The 17,239-nt window shown below is 37.4% G+C and overlaps 1 protein-coding gene across 1 annotated transcript in view; it reads right to left on the bottom strand.

Moving 5' to 3' along the window:
• syne1a (spectrin repeat containing, nuclear envelope 1a) overlaps positions 1-17,239 on the bottom strand; it is a gene marked incomplete at its 5' end in the record, with an annotated part of 117,926 nt that overhangs the window by 86,066 nt on the left and 14,621 nt on the right. Inside the window, 27 exons of the mRNA XM_081379556.1 lie at positions 266-364; positions 467-694; positions 822-972; positions 1,571-1,731; positions 1,817-1,957; positions 4,013-4,099; positions 4,320-4,453; positions 4,670-4,844; positions 4,964-5,036; positions 5,803-6,011; positions 6,096-6,254; positions 6,587-6,721; positions 6,810-6,974; positions 7,736-7,894; positions 8,103-8,252; positions 8,650-8,793; positions 8,951-9,100; positions 10,250-10,414; positions 10,506-10,702; positions 12,274-12,370; positions 12,582-12,750; positions 12,918-13,030; positions 13,185-13,349; positions 13,599-13,736; positions 15,478-15,585; positions 16,681-16,719; positions 16,972-17,081. Of these exons, the coding sequence (XP_081235682.1) occupies positions 266-364; positions 467-694; positions 822-972; positions 1,571-1,731; positions 1,817-1,957; positions 4,013-4,099; positions 4,320-4,453; positions 4,670-4,844; positions 4,964-5,036; positions 5,803-6,011; positions 6,096-6,254; positions 6,587-6,721; positions 6,810-6,974; positions 7,736-7,894; positions 8,103-8,252; positions 8,650-8,793; positions 8,951-9,100; positions 10,250-10,414; positions 10,506-10,702; positions 12,274-12,370; positions 12,582-12,750; positions 12,918-13,030; positions 13,185-13,349; positions 13,599-13,736; positions 15,478-15,585; positions 16,681-16,719; positions 16,972-17,081 (3,821 nt within the window). The remainder of the gene's footprint in view (positions 1-265; positions 365-466; positions 695-821; positions 973-1,570; positions 1,732-1,816; positions 1,958-4,012; positions 4,100-4,319; positions 4,454-4,669; positions 4,845-4,963; positions 5,037-5,802; positions 6,012-6,095; positions 6,255-6,586; positions 6,722-6,809; positions 6,975-7,735; positions 7,895-8,102; positions 8,253-8,649; positions 8,794-8,950; positions 9,101-10,249; positions 10,415-10,505; positions 10,703-12,273; positions 12,371-12,581; positions 12,751-12,917; positions 13,031-13,184; positions 13,350-13,598; positions 13,737-15,477; positions 15,586-16,680; positions 16,720-16,971; positions 17,082-17,239) is intronic.

Below are 17,239 nucleotides of genomic sequence, written 5' to 3'. Positions count from 1 at the left end.
GTAATATTTTAAATAAAATGTAATATTTATAAATATCACACTGCACATGTGAACTGATTTTTATTTATTTTAGTTGTTCTTCATTTAAATAACTTTTGATCATTACAATTGTGATGATTGTATACTGTATATACTGGTATAGTGGCCCCCAATTTGAGTTTTACACCCCTGGTCTAAATACTATATACAGTATATGGTATGGAAATTCAATGATTTATTTAGGTCTTTAAGTTATCTGTTCTAAACAAACACATGTAATACTAACCATATGTTCATGGAGAGTTTTATATGTGCTTGATGCTGATGTACAGGACGTAACTGGTGTGTTCAGTTTTTCCAATAGTCCATTCAGCAAACCTTCAACCTAAGATGAGTGAAAACATTGAATAACACACACACACATCCAACATGACTTGAATAATATATCAGACCACAGTAGCACAGAGAGCCATGTATATAGTGTTACCTCATTGAGATCTTGAGTAAATTGTTTCGTATTTCTCAAACTAGAGTGAAGCTCTGCCTCTCGTTGCTCCACGCTGTTCTTAAACTCTTCCCGGTATCTTTCAATCTGCATCAGACGTGCTTTAAGTCGCCCTGCCTCATTCGGTGCAATGAAATGAATTAAAGATTGAAACTCTGTCTCCAATCGGCTAAAGATGTCCATCTTCTCCTCTATGGCCTCCTTTAACATCTAAGAGGGAAAACAATGAGGAGACATAATTCACTGAGCGCTAAATGAAACATATCATGTTGTCTGGTTAATTTGGTTATGTTTATTAAGTTACAGTCTTCTGATCCAGGTCATTATCTCTGTTTACCTCCACCGTGTGAATCTGCTCATCCAGGTTGGCAGAGGATCCGCCGAAAGCTTCAAGCTCCCTCTTACTATCACAGACCCAGGAGAAGAAAGCCTCAGACTCACGACTGAAACTTTGCCACCATCTGTGCATCATCTCCAGATCTGACACACTATTGGAACAGATACAAGCAGGAAAGAAACACCCATTGTGAAAAATGGTACCCCTGAAAAGAGGACTTATTATGGAAATACTGTAGTTTAAAAGAATATAATCTTTACAGAATGTACACTTACAGTAAGTGGCCTTTTATTTAATTAATATTATAGTATCTGAAAGTACAGTTTTTAAAACTTATAAACACTTTTAATATATGAAGTACACTACAAATGCACCTTCATTCCAATTAAACACACTTCTTTTTCACAAGGAACATAATTAAAGGAATTCACAAAGAAACCATTTTGATGGTATTTGCACACACACCATCTGCATTATTTTAGCACCCGATTCAATCAGGATTCAACTCAGGCAACATTGCAAAAATGTCCAAAAATGTTGTTGCATCTTGCAGGTCTCTAGCAACCTCAGTTGAGTGAGGTTGATGAAGATGCAGAAGACTATTGCAATCTGGCATCATACTCTTGAATTGTCTGTCATTTTCTCTATTTCAGTAAGGTTTACTTGCATTTACAGTAGGTGCATAATGTGAATTGTGCAGTATATGTATGTACAGTAGATACAGGCAAATTGACTTAAAGCTGTCTTACATTTTCCTGAGGCTGGCTTGTATCTCCTGCAGTCTTTCTTTTGTGGACTGGGCCTGATCCTGTAGTAAAGACTGATTGTGAGAACCAAGTTTAATATCTGCTGCCTTCTTCACCAGGGACTCAGCTCGTACAGCAAATGTGTTACCCTGCTCATGAAGCTCCTAAACAAACACACAGATATGAGTATTATTCTCAGTCCAAAGTTCAATAAACATTTAAATACTATATTTTTGTCTTTGCTCTCACTTTAACATTTTTCATTTCAGTCTTGAGGTTGTCCAGGCTTCTGAAGATAAGCTCCCTCTGCAGGACAGGACTGACAAGACATACAAACTGCCAGATGGCCTCTCTCTCCAAATCAAACTCTTGCCATGCATTCACAGTGACCTAAAGAGCAATGAGAATGACACATTACCAACTTGCAAGTTAATTAAGTGATTGCATTTCTTTCTGATTATTCATGTTACATTACAGGGTTACACTTTATGCTCAAAACGTAAGTGTACACAATGTTTGACTTATGGAAACAAGTTCGGACCTCTGAAGAGAGGGGCATTCTAAGGTCTTGAGGCCCACAATTGTCCACAACAATATTAAAAGTCCAGTGTTGGGAAAAGATACTTTCAAAAGTAATACGTTACAATATTGCACTAATCCCTAAAAAAGTAACTAATTGCATACCTTAATTACTTTTTATGGACAGTAATGTGTTACATTACTTTTGTGTTACTGTTTCTAACCTGGGCTGGTTAGAAAATGTAAAAGCCCTTTTATTCCAAAAGTGAAAGGAAAAAAGGCTTAGGCTGAAGGAAATTCACACCTGTACAGTAGAGGGCTTTCAAAATATTACATAATATGAAACACATAACGTATTAGTATTATTGAATTGGATCAGGTCAGACACTGGTTAATAAAGTGAGATTAAATACATAAAGTATATTTGTGCAATTTAACATATTTAATTATAGCAGGTTTGCTTAAAGGGATACTTCACCTCTGGAAAGATGAATGTGTATTTAAAATAGGTCATTTATGTAGAAGAAATGTCAAGAATTTTTTTAATTTGGAGCTTTCTAGACTAATAAAAGCCAGAAAATGTATTTTTGGCTTATGTGGATGAAAGACAACAACTCCCAGAATGCACTTGCTTCGCGCCACTCCCAAGCCACGCCTACCGGTTAGAGAGCGCAGTTGAAAACAGGAAGGTTAGGCTACTAGTGAGTCTCTGTGACGAGTCTGCCTGGGATTTCGAGATAGCCCAAAATGTCCGGGATTCGGCTTTTGCGTTCTACAGTCGCCATTCATCATGTTTACTGTGGTGACCAGGATGAGGCTGAGGGCCGCGGGAGAATGACGCGAGGCCGGTGGCGTCATTACTGAGACACTACGGTCTCGTATCTCTCACGGAGGAGCGGGAATTTTCTTAGCAACGTTAAAACGCACATCAACCGATCACTTGTTTAGCGTTCATGTAAACACTACATTCAGATTCACCAATCGGAATGAATTCAGCTAGATTGAAACAAAAGGTGTGCATGTAAACAATGAATGGCGACCGCAGAACGCAAAAGCTGAATCCCGGACATTTTGAACGATCTCGCCCGCCGGACATGTCCGGGAAAAGGAGGATGGTAACCCCTACTACTCAGCTTTCTCCACAGAACAAGAGCCTGCTAGCTAAGCTTCCAAAGAAAGACGACTGACACTGTGTACATTCTGTGAGTGAGATCCCACCCTCTATGGGCGGGTTGTGAACATGCGGGACAGCCCCTCCTACTGGCTGTAGTCTTTAGCCTCTGGCCATAAAATCGTCATTTTGCGTCATCAGAGGATTTTTTCCAGACAAAAAATACATAAATCTCTCCTCTTAGGGGCATATGAGGGTGGAAAGCACGGTAATTCGAAAATACTACAGGTTTTCTACTATTACAAAGCTTAATGCTAAATCCTGAAGTATCCCTTTAATATTCTGAGTTTGCATTTCACTGTTTTTATTTTCAGAAATACTTAATCTGTTTTTGTGTAAGTGAGATGAGTAAATGCATGCTCACATTTAGTCAACAACTACAATAACCGTCATGTTTACACAACGCACACAACACCTCTGCACTTACTCCTTACTCCAAAAAATTAATTCAGATATTTTGTTGTAAATTTAAAAGTAATGCATTACTTCACTCATTGGAAAAAGTAATCTGATTATGTAACTTGAGTTAATTAACTGAAATTGCTTGAGAGTCGAGTCTAAAATGAGGAGTGCTATTACATCACTGAAAGTCAGCCATTTATGAGGTTTAATAACAGTTAGGATTCTGCCTATGAAGCTAACATGCTATGATCTAAAAATTGGAGATCTTTATGAACCATTTTTTTACAGACACTTTAACAGGAATAAACTGAATTACAACATATGTGTAAATATCATTTGACTGAAAGTGTTACCTGCAGGTGTTTCTCCTGAGCTGCCCAGTCTTCTTTACCTTGAGATCTCACATCCGTCTCTTTTGCTTCCTGTGTCTTCAGATTGTGCTGAGTACACACCATGACAGGGTGAAAGAGAGGAAAGAAAAAGGGAAAAGTAGAAGGGAGGGGAAAAAAGAATGAATGATACTGAGATTCACCCCTTGGAATATTATGCATGAGAAAGAATCACTTATTCACAGCAATCAGATTAGCAAATAAAATCAACACAATTCATCACGTCTATTGCATTATATGTGTCAACAAAAATGAATTCTACAGTCCCTACCTGATGAATGAGGAGCAGCTGTTTGGCTTCGGTTATGTTCTCTGCGTTCAGTATTCTTCTGTGCTCCTGTGTCTGAATCACCTCCTCCTCCTCCTTCACTTCATCTCCAGTCTTTTTGTGCCCTTCATTGGCCACTGCAACAGGAAAATCCTGAGAAAACAGTAAAAGAGTTTAAACATGCAAAATGTTAAACTGTAACACCACAGATATCTGTACAATAAAAAGTTCCTGCAGATGATATGTAAATATGCACATGGAGAATTTTACGCAGACATTTTCTTTCCAACGAAAACATGGCACCTGACATTTGCAATGGTACACCTTGTATTAAACCTAGCAGACATGAGGACCACTCTTCACCTCAGACAGAGACAGCAGCAGAGCAGAAAACTGTTGTGAGAGTTTATCAAGAGCAGCCCTCTGTGTGTGAACCTCGCTCTCAGGACTTATCTCCTCCAGCACAGCGAGACGAGCTTTGAGCCAGTCCAGAGTCTCGCCCTGAGCCTTTACCGCCCGACGCTGCATCTGCAAAGGGAAGCAGAGGGAGGTCAGCTGAAGCCACATAACAGACAGTGGTCTGAACACACATACAGTATACAGTATGCAGATGAGCACATAGTCACATAGATTTGGGGTGAGCTCACCTGGAGAGAAGAGATTTCAGCACCACTTTGCATTTCCTGCTGGGAGAGAAGCCATCCAGACAGCTCACTGAACCTGGAGCACAGCACAAAAAAATGAAAATATAAAAGATATTATATTTATTAAATAAAAGGCCATTTAAAATGTATTTAAAGAGAGTACCCTTTTATCACTTTCTTAACACACGTAAGTACACTTAAGTGACATTTGTAAAGTAAAATTAAACGTTTTACTTTGAAGTACATTTTAAATCATTGTTTTAAAGAATTTTGTCGAGCTTTAAATAAGCACACTTATTTTGATGTGCTGACTAACATGCTAAAGCAAATGTAACATACTTCCTATCATTTTAACTGTAGTGTGTTATTCAATGTTACATTTAAATGTTTAAGTTAATATATTTTAAATGTACTTAATTGCAACAAGTAATTATGAAATTAATTACATATAAAATGTAATTCTACTTAAGTATAGTATAGACTATATTGCAATAATACATTTTCATTTAATTGCATTCAAAGTGTTCCAAAACTTTACATTCAGTTTGCATTTAAGCATATTCAATTTATGCTAAAGTGTATTTCTTTTTCACACAGGGTGTTTTGTATGTTGATGTGCTTGGTCCCTACCAGGCTTCTTAACTACCGGTAGCTTAGCTTAATTCATTTTTCTTATTCACATAGCCTTATCAGAAAGACTTGGCCGTTAAACAAGCCTCACCAGTTTTCAGAGTTCCCATACATTTTACACCATTCTAGGGGAAAATCTGTTGAAAATCATAGCATTGACAGAATTTGTCCAGTAATGCGTCTCATTTTGTCACTCAGTATTTGCATCTCACCTGTCATGCCACTCTCTCCATTTATCCATGTGCTGTTGTAGTTTCAAGTGTGTTCGCTCTATTAAACCCCTGACCTCTGAAAGATGATCTCTGGTTTGCTCCAGTGTTTGATAGCCTTGGTCATTTTCTGGAAGATCCTGACAGAGATGCTCCATTGTCTTTAGTCGCTTCTCACAAGCAGAAAGTGTGTTTATATGTCTGAAAAAGGCCTATAAAGATACATAAATAGATTGAATAGATAATTCTCAGGTTATGAGAATTGCATGATCTTTTTTTTATCGGCTCTATCTCACCCTGTGTTCTTTGATCGTTCTTTCACTGCCGGCTGTGAGCAGGGCTTTGTCTTCCCTTTTCAGCTCTATCTTACACTCCTGTAATGTGGTCATCACCAAACGCCTCTCTGTTTCCACCCGGAGTCTGAGCAGATGGAATGGAGCCTCGGCTTGAATGTCCTGGGAGGAAGAAAATGCATCGAGATGAATCCTTTACACTGTAAAAAGATATTTTCATGATTTGTTGTCACAACTTTTCATCTTTTGTCAATTAAACTTAGATAATGTCATTTAGATAACACAATATTTTGAGTTTCTATTTATTAAACCAATCTTAAATTTTTAGTTAATTGTATTAACTTAAAAATTGTATTTCAATGAACTCAAAATTAAGGCAACCAGGTGACTTACTTTTTTTAAGTTAAACCAACAAGGTTTTTTTTTTTTACAGTGTAGCTTCCTGTTCCTGTTAACTTGTCTAAATTTTCACCATTTTTGATCTTCCAACTGACCTTCCATTGCTTGTGCAGTCTTCTGACCGTCTCTCGCAGACTCCGTTGTTCTTCCTCGGAGATGATATCAGTGAGGTCATCACAAGCCTTTAAATAAGCACTTAAAATGTGCTGGTCTAGTCGCCCAAAGAAATCCTGAGCAAATAATTACACACTTAATTGGAAGAAGAGGACAAGATAAATATGTTTGAAGGGTTCGCCGATTAAGACATTAATGACGTACATTGTGTTTGCGGAACAGCTCATCTGGGTCTCCCCTTTCCTTTAAACAGGCCTGGCCCACACGCAGCGCCTTCTCCAGGTCAGCACGAGACTCCTCAAACCTCCGCATGAGGTTGCCGTTAGTCTCTGCCACCTGCCTCCACTCCAAAGCCTCCTGCATCAAAGCCTGATCAGAGCAGAACACAGTCAGAACAGCTCTAGTTATATCGAATAGTAATTTTTTCTTCTGTGGAACACAAGTAGAGTTAGGGAAGAGATGCAGCAGAGGTGAAGATTTTTTTGAAGACTGACTTCAATTTTGTTTTGCTCCAGAAGACTTTTTGGACCATTTTTATGGTGCTTTTATTTTGTAAAAGTCAGTGTTCCTTGTGTTGTAAGGGGAAAATGTTTTTTTTTCAAGTTATTCCTTGACAATCATATTGAGAAATACAAAAAAACACTTTTTAAAAAACACAACAAACATGTAAAAAGTGCAATTTGCAGGTGTCAAAGCCAGGATTATTATTCTGATAATTTCTTTAAAAAAATTAAATTAAATAAAAATACCAGTCAAAAGTTTGGGGTCTTTGTTTTTTTTTTCATATCTTAGGCTCACTTTTACTTGATCAAAAATACAGTAAAACAGTAATATTGCTACAATTTAAAATAACTGGTTTCTATGTTAATATAAATATATAATATATTTTAAAATGTAATTTATTCCTGTGACTGTGAAAGGCTGAATTTTCAGCATCATTGCTCCAGTGGTCTGTGTCACATGATCCTTCAGAAATCATTCTAATACGCTGATTTGGTGCTCAAGCTTTTTACATTTTTCTTGTCACTTTTAAACAACTTGCTGAATAATTTCTTTAAAAAAATTTCTAACCCTACTGTTTGAATTGTAATGTATGAAAGTTTTATTGCAGAGCTGTAATGTAGTCCGACCTGTGCGGTGGTCTGAATCTCCGTCACTCTGTTCTGCAGAAGAGACATGTCAAAATTGTGCAGGGATTTTGCACAGCACAGCGCCCTCTGTAGAGACAGATAACTGCGCTCCATCGCACAAACACAACGCTTACAGGTCTGCTGCTGTGTTTGTAGCTCCTGCAGAAAAACGTATAAAACATCAATTAACACGTCAAACAATTACTCTGTAGTTGAAACAGATACAGCCAGGTTTATTTTTCTTATTGAATTCTTGTGAGATTACAAAAGACAGCCACTTATTATTTGTCACATCATTACGGTTTCTCCACACTGAGACCACACTTCATGGTCTGATAATCTTTTCCTCCCAGTGGTCTGTACTGACCTGACACATTTCCTGGTTGTGTTGCTGGGTGATGATGTGTCCAGCGTGCTCCGCTGTCTGGTAGAAAGCTGAGATTTGTTTCTCTAGCTCTTCTAACAGAGGAAATAGAGCCTGGCACTCCCTCAAAATTAAAGGACACTTTTCTTTCAGCTGTAAGGATACAAACAAACAATTACATAATTTATTCCCAGACATATGTCATATGAAAACGTCATATATATGATATAACTTATTTCATTCCAAACTTATCTGGTCTTTTTTTATTTTGCGGAACACAGAAGCTGACATTTTATAATGTAAGTGAATGGTGACCAGAAGCTGTCAGAATCCAAAACTAGTAGCATAAAGTGGGTAGCATAAAATGGTTCAAATGACTTGCATTCAAAGTCATCTGCAGCGTTACAAATTATGTCATATTTCCTGATGCCTTTATCATATTTATAATGCTTTTATAATGCCTGTGGTTACTATTCCTTTTCATTATAAGGTTTTTCAGATAGAAACTATATGATTAATAATAAAACAAGTTAGCAAACATTGCACAAACCTGGTGGAGCTGTGCTTCGGTTGTTGTTATAGTAGAAAGTGCTTTAGCTCCACCAGCACGAACAGAGTCTTTGGCCAGAAGCTGTGCAGAGCGAGCAGACACTTTATGTTGTGCTTCCACAGCAGGTAGCCTGTGCTTGATGTCCTGCAATATGTGTGTATATTAAATCAGAAGGCTTAGGTGAAACTCAGATGGAAAAAATTGGCATTTAAGTCTTGCATTTATCATTTGTGAGTGGCCAATCTCACATACAGAGAAAAAGATTTGACAATATATACAGCGAATGTTGAAACCTTTTTACCTCAACATCCTGCATAAAGGCTTTGACATCCAACAATGACACTTGAAGCGGTGAGGTAAGTTTGGTAATGGAAGTGTCCAGAAACTCTTGTATGTCTGTGCTGACATCCTGGTGTGTCCTTACAGTATGAGTCTCAGGAAGACGAGAGTACTGTGAAAAGAGAAAAACAGACTTTATAAATGGAAGAAATGGTTCGCTTAAAGGGTAAGTTCACCCAAAAATGTACAATTATCTCATAATTTACTCACCCTCAAGCCACCCTAGGTGTATATGACTTTCTTCTTTCAGCCAAATATTCTGGCTTTTCCAAGCTTTATAATGGGAGTGAATGGTAACTGAGATTTTGAAGCCCAAAAAACTGCAATCACTACCTTCCGGTAACGTCTGTGCACGTTTAAGAGAGAGTCGAGTTCCCGTGTTGTGCCGAATTTCGACCCCCTGCCAAATTATTACCCCCCTCGTTGAAGTGAGTACCTGATTGCCTAATCCTTACCCCACCCCTAATTCTAACCCCTCCCCCACAACTAATCCTAAACCTACCAATATGGTTGGGGTAGAAATTCGGCACAACACCGGTGTATGATGTAGGATATAGCGGAAGCTTAGGTGAGAGTAGACGCCTCTCGCGGTTCAAACAAATAGGGCTAAACAAACCTCTGACATTTCTCTTCAAAAATTCTTGTTTTAGACTTCTAATTCATGAACAGTGTTTTTTTTTTTTTGCGCTTCCGTGTTCGTCAATACGTCATGCGTCGGGTCAGAGTTTAATCTTTGTTGGGAACTTGTCTTGCGTATGGAAGCCAGTGATTATAGTTTATTAAGTTATAAACATGAATATTTTTCTTACAAAAACATATCACTTTGCTTCGGAAGGCCTTTATAAACCCCCTGAAGCCGTACGGATTATTTTTATGATGGATGGATGTGCTTTTTTGGCTTTGAAATCTCAGTTACTATTCACTCCCATTATAAAGCTTGGAAGAGCCAGGATATTTTTTTATTTAACTTTGATTGTGTTTGGCTGAAAGAAGAAAGTCATATACACCTAGGATGGCTTGAGGGTGAGTAAATATGGGATCATTTTCATTTTCGGGTGAACTAACCCTTTAAAAAGAACCCCATATGACTGACTTTCTTCCATGAAACACAAAACTAGTTATTTCTAGAAGTTCTGACATTATGCCAAACGTCTTTGGTGTTCCATTAGAGAAACAAAAGTATAAAGATTTAGTGACAGAATTGATATTTTTGACCAGCTTGTTTTCTTCAAGATGTGAGCGAGTGAGAAAGTTTGTTTACCTGTTTGACCTTCAGAAACAGCTCCCTCCATCTTCCATTGAGAAGCAGAAGCTGATGCTTTACATCACGTGTCACCGTTTCATCACAGGTCTCGATCAGAAAGTTGCCTGCATCGTTCATAGCAGCGTGCTGGTCCATCCAGTGCGGAAGGTTACGAAAAAACTCCTGGAAAAACAACAGAGGATAAGAATGTATCATAAACATAACCCTACTAGTTATTTTTAGAGACATGGCTACATGTATGTGGTTGTCTTACCCGTTTGGTGTTCTCAGGCTGTCTGAGAGCTCCCTGAGCGTCCTCCAGCCAGGCCTGCAATAAGGCCACGCAGCTGTTGTACCTCAGCCAGTTACACTGCACCTCCTCCAACATGGACCTTACGCTTCGCACCTCCACCGACAGACTCCTCCACTGATCAGACACCTCTCGCAGCAAGAGCTTCACCCCTCCCTCAGCTGAAATGTCAAAACATGAACATAAAAAAGTACACTAATACTAATACTAGTACTTACTAATAAATCAATACTAATACATCCTTGACATCAACAACAATCATTATCCTTACTTTTTAAAAGTAGCTAAACCTATTTATATTTGCTCATCATTATCCTTACTTTTTAAAAGTAGCTAAACCTATTTATATTTGCTATCTTAATTAGTATTGCTATCTTATATCATAACCATAAGATTTTATAGATAGTTGCATATGATTTGTGCATTTAGCATTGTTTTCTCCCAGTTTTGTAGTATTATTAGTATTCTATTATAGTATTTATTAATATTTTGAATCAGCTTTCATTTTATAATTTCGTTTTTATTAGGCTAAACAGAATTATGAAAACAAAACAAAAAATGTAATATAGCTTCCAAAATTATTTGAAGCTAAACAGAATTATGAAAACAAAACAAAAAATAATAAAGATAAAAAATAAAATAAAAATGACATTTTTCAAATTACTCAAATTCATTTTAGTACATACTAAATTACTAAACTGAAGTTTACAACCTTAGCTTGCTTTATTTCAGTTAGGCGCCAAGGCAACAATTCTAATTTTCATAAAATGTTTCATTTAATATTTCTATTTAATTTTATTTGATCTTCATTAATGAAATATATAATATAATATAATATAATATAATAATATTCTGTCTACAACACTTTAAGAACATGCCAGTGACCCATTTTTTGAGTTACAACCTACCAGTTGAGTAGCGCTGCAATAAATCATCGTGATAAGATGTGATTGGCTTCTGGAAGACCTATTTTGTGATCTTCCAATCACACTTCAGATATATATCACAAGACTGTGTTGAGGTTGCCTTAGGCACGGACAAAGCAACATGTTGGGAGTCTATCGCCCAGAGAAACCCAATTAGAATGCAGTATCTGCACTAATGGACTGGAATTCCCTTTTGAGTTCTGTGCCTGGGAAAACCTCATTTACCAGTAGCCCGAGGAGAGAGGAATGAACTTAGAAAGAGAAAGAAAAACCAAACGGAAAAGGGCAAGAATGAAACACAGAGAGGGAGAACGAGAGAGGGACAGAGACAGCAGGAAGATGCTACAGGCACAGACTGATTGACTACTGAGTCCACAAGGATTAAACTCACTGAGGGTGAAACAAGGTGAGCTGCTATCATTCTGCCCTCTGGACACTGAGATGCTGAAATCTGAAGGATTTGCTTTTTTAAAAAATCTGCCTTTATTTGCCCAGCCATGATATGATTGTATATTACAAATCCATTTTTTTGGTTCATTCAATGCCAAATAAAATGTATTTAGCACAGGATCAAAATCTTTATGGGTGCCCCCCCTCTCACCCGTATCCTCTATATTAAAAAATAATAATACATTTTTCTATATTTGATGATTCTCATATAAAGTGATGAGAAAAATAAATGCTTGCACAGTGAACCACCAGGATAAAAAACTCCCTGCTAGAAAGTTGTACTGCTGTTACCAAACTATCATTTAGCAGTCACATAGGCATATAAAACACAAAATTATTTGGAACTTGAAGCATACCTGAGCTGTCTGCTTTAATGTAGAGCTCAGCAGCTTGTATCAGAGCCTGGTGGCTGGTTTCATACTTCTCAAAGAACTGCTGTCCCTCCACAAATGACTAGAGATGCAGAGAATAAACAAAAGTAAATATCAGATTATTTAATTGTGCAATCAGAGTAATTAGTATCTTTAACAGATCTTAAGCTATACTGCATTTGATGGAATGGCCTCAAATATTACTATGTATGAAAACTTATTTGTATGGTTAGGGCAATGAAGGAGCTGAAAAAATGCTAAATGGAAAGAATCCATCTAGTTTGTAAACTTACACCGTAGCTTTGCAGCAGAAGCTCCATTGACTCCAGTCGGCCATATTTAATGATCCAGGATTTCAGCTTGGACTCAGCTAGTGTCAAAAATGCCAGCATACCATATTTCGTTTCCCAGAATTCCAGTTTGCTCAAGTGAATGTGTGAGGAGGTAGATATGTAGTTTAATCTGAAAGCAGTTACATAAAAACAGGTTAATATTATATTATATTATATTATATTATATTACAATTTATTATTAAAAGTTTTATTTATAGCCATTGCAAATTGAATTTTAATTGCAATTATAAACTGATCTCTTCATTAATCTTCGAGGTTATCTGTCATGGTTTTTACCTCTCTGCCATGTCTTGCAGTTGTTCCATGGGAATCGGGACATTATTAACACATCTGTCTCTGTGGATTAACTGCAAGGTCTGCTTGTGTCTTTCAAGAAGCCTTAAGATCTCCTGCACAACCAAATACAGAAAAATGTAAGATCCAGGACTCATGTTAATGGATAAAGTGAAGCTTCTGCTAGTCTTGTTACTCATTAATAGATTCTCATTCATCCATTCTCCAATACACATTCATACAGACAAAGAAAGACTTTCTCTGTTTTACCTGGTCGTGTAGTCGCTTTTTGTGAATGGCTTTTGCGGTCTCATCATGGGCTTGCTGAGGGACCAACTCCTCTCGTAGGATCTTCTCTGCTTGATGTAAATACATACCAACTTCACCCAGAGGATACGGCAAACCACTATCCAGCTGTAGATGCCAATCCAAAAGCTGCAGGCAGGAAAAATAACTGTATATTATATTATATTATATTATATTATATTATATTATATTATATTATATTATATTATATTATATTATATTATATTATATTATGTCTTTTACTTTTATTAAGTAAAAAAAAAATCAGCTAAATCTACTGTGAATGTCCTCAAATGGACTAGAGTTTTGATTAGGGTTAGTCTATGTATTCTAATTGGTTTCCTATAAAATATAATTAAAATCTCTGATGTATCTGACCCTTGCAGACAGCCTCTCGTAGGCCTGTTTGAGCAGAGCCTGATCTGCAGTCAGCTTGCCGTCCTTCTGAGTGGACTGAACACATGTCTCCACTTGTCTTCTCTGCACCTCAAACTGTACACGACAACGCTTGAACGTCTGAGTGAAAGAAAGAGCGAGTGAATGAATGAATGAGAGAACTACACGTAATTAAATTATTAAAATTCTGAATATTCAAATAATGGCCAATGTAATGCTAATAGGAGAGAGACAGCAAGATAACACAACCTGTCCAAAAATGACAAAGCAAGAGAAAGGGAGAAAGAGAAGCATGCCAAAAGCTGAAAAAGAATTTAAACAGCCAAATTGCACATGCATGTATTCATGCAATAATGGGCTCCAATTTTCCACTTTCTCTCTACCCATGCGGTCCCTGCTAGAGCTCTGACTCTTCTGAATATGGAACATATCCGTGGGCGCTACAGACGTCGCTTCACTGGTGTGTAGTGCCCATGATTATGAAAGCAACGAGAGCTCTCAGCTGTAATGTATATTAGCGTTGTCTGTATGCTTATGTGGGTGTGTGTTTCAATGTTTTGAGCAACCAAATGTTTTGTCTGGGATTTTGTCTATATTTTTCACTTTTTTTTTTTCTTACACAAAATAATGATTAGTATACACACAGTGGTGTCCAAAAGTCTGAGACTACACTGAAAATCTGAAATTTAAAATCCCATGCATGCCTGACAGCATACACTACCATTCAAAAGTTTTAAATTGGTAAGATTTTTGAAACAAGTCTCTTAATGCTCACCAAAGCTGCATTATTTGATCAAAAACACAAGTTATATTGTGAAATATTATTACAATTTAAAATAACTGTTGTCCATTTTTTAAATATTTTAAACTGTAATTTATTTCTGTGATGGTAAAGCTGAATATTCAGCAGTCATTACTCCAGTCATTAGTGTCACATGATCCTTCAGAAATAATTCTAATATGCTGATTTGCTGCTCAAGAAACATTTCACATATTTATCAATGCTGAAAACAGCTGCACTGATTAATATTTTTGTGGAAACCATGATAAATTTTTAAGGATTCAATAGAAAGTTCAAAAGAACAGCATTTATTGGAAATATATATTATTTGTAACAATGTAAAGGTCTTTTCTGTCACTTTTGATCAATTTAATGCATCCTTATTGAAAGTATTCATGTCTTCCAAAAGAAAAAGTCTTGCTAACCCCAAATATTTAAGTGGTTGTATAAAGCATCAAAATTCGCATAAAATTGTGGAGTGAGTTCATGTACTTAGTACAGTAGCTAAAGTGCTGCTGTCATTAAAACAAAGGGGCTAAATGCTATGTTTCATTTAATAAGAGTCATTTGTGACCGTTTTAGTCACGGTCTGGATCTCTGTAAGAATTTCATGTTTATAATGAAAACAGTTCTATCAAGTTGCAAAAATACAAAACAAAAGCATTTTCATTGGTAGTTGAGACTTTGGGACCCACTGTATATCAGTATTACTTCGACCAACAGCCACACTGCTTTCTTGGAATTTGGCATCAACAGCGGGCATTTAAAAACCGATATCACTTAACTCTAACTAAGATTACTAGACCTGGTTTCACAGACAGAGCTTAGATTAAACCAGGATTAGGCCTTAGATCAATTAGGACATTTAAGTAGCTTTCATTAAAGTGCTTTTTATTTTACGTGCCTTAGAAAGCACTGACATATTTTAAGATATGTGCAAGTTTCTTTCAGTTAAAACAGCTCAAACATACATTTTAGTGTGGGACTAGCTTGAGCCTTGTCTGTGAAACCAGGGGCTAAAGTTTTATTCAGGTATCCAATTGATATTTTATGTGGTCTACATGATGACCCTGAGCTCACCTGGTACTTCACACCAAAACTTCCTCCGTCCCTCTGGGCTTGAGCACAGTCTCTCTCCAACTGATCTGCCCATGCTTTCAGCTCCCTTAGTGTCTTACGCTGCTCCCTCTGAGAGAAAAAAAGAGTGCTGAGTTAGTGAGGATTGTAGAAACAAGACAAAAAGCAAACATTTGCGAAGATTTAAGGCCCTTGGGGAGGTCTACGCTCATCATTTCATTACCTAAAGTAATTTAATGCACTTTAAACCCCCGACTCAATACAATTTTGCTGTTCAAACATGCATCACTAATGCCACATTTATAAATCCAACGCAGACTTTGTGTTCCTGCTGCTTGCAGAGTTCTTCTCCTCCATTGTGCAGATCTGCCCCAAACCTCTCCACGGGGGAGCAAGAAATCAGCTCTGCGGGGGCGATACTAATCATTTTACACACATTTACCCTCCCTATTATGAATTAGGAACAAGAGCGAGAAAGTGAGAGCAGTGTTCAGCTAATTCTAATGAAATTAAGTCTATTCTTCCGGCGCTCATCTTACATTTTGGCATCTTCTACATGGCAATGCCTTTGGGTCATCAAAATGATTATATTATGACCTTGCCAACGTCTGCCGCATGATCTCCTCCCCACCTCCCAGAAACGAATACTGTCACAGGCATGCGATGCCCTGGAATATTAAAACCTAAAATTGTCTTAGTTTAAATGTATAACAAAGAGGCAAAATGGTTCAAATTACAGTGACTCTCGCAGAACACTCGCAGACCGTGGCATGGGGGAACTAATGGTGTCTAAAAAAGAACCAGGTGGTGACAGGATTAATTCACTGCTTCAACTTGATTATGAACCATTATTATTCTTTAAAGACTGCTACTAATGCTAATCATCAGGCTATCAGTATCAATGCAAAGCAAAGCAAAAAAAAGAGAAAAAGCCAAAGATCATCATTGTCATGTTAATGTCACCAAAAAGTTCCAGTTGTAATGCAAATGTATTAGTGAAGGGAGTCAAATTATATGGGACATACTAAAGCCGTACAATGCCCTGGATTATTAAACCTGATCCACACAGTATCGCGCCGCTCATGATGAAAAGGAAGGCAAAATACTACTGAAAGGATCTCAAACTACATGGCAGAGCAGCAGCAGGTGGAAACAGCGGCAGAGCAGTCAAAGCAGGCATAATGTGTTTTATACGAGCAAACGTACCTCTAACATTTCCTCAATGGCTCGAGGAGCAAGATAAAACTTGAGACATAAAAGGAATGCATGTAAACAACAAGACATTAGTGGACAAAACAGAGGGTGGAGAATAAAGAGAGATATTTAGTGTAAGAAAATGGTGAGTAGAGAGATGTGACTCCACAAATAAGACAGATTGTTGATAGTGATTATTTAAGAAACAGAGTAAAGAGCATAGGCATCAAACCATGAGACATATAGTGAATGGAGAGCTGGCTGAAGTTTGGTTGTTGGATGAGAAATATTATAGTGTCATACCTCTTCTTGCTGCCGGCCAATCTCTGTCTCTTGGCGGTCTGGGTGATGCTTCAGGAACTGTGCCACATATGTCATGATGGACTTCTCATCTGGCTTATCCACATCCACATCTAAATCACATTAAAGATTTATATTTACAGCCATTTTACAAGTTGCAGCAACTTCTGCAATGAAACCCTGTGTTCAGGTGAAGCCCATAATATCTAACTCTATTCAAACGCTACCTTTCTTTGCAAAAAGAAGGTTGGCCAGCTTCTTTTGTCTACAT

This window comes from Scardinius erythrophthalmus (genome assembly GCF_964197995.2).
Source record: "Scardinius erythrophthalmus genome assembly, chromosome: 11".
NCBI lineage: Eukaryota > Metazoa > Chordata > Actinopteri > Cypriniformes > Leuciscidae > Scardinius > Scardinius erythrophthalmus.
The sequence above is the reverse complement of the archived record's forward strand: the minus strand, read 5'-3'. Positions and strand labels throughout refer to the sequence as shown.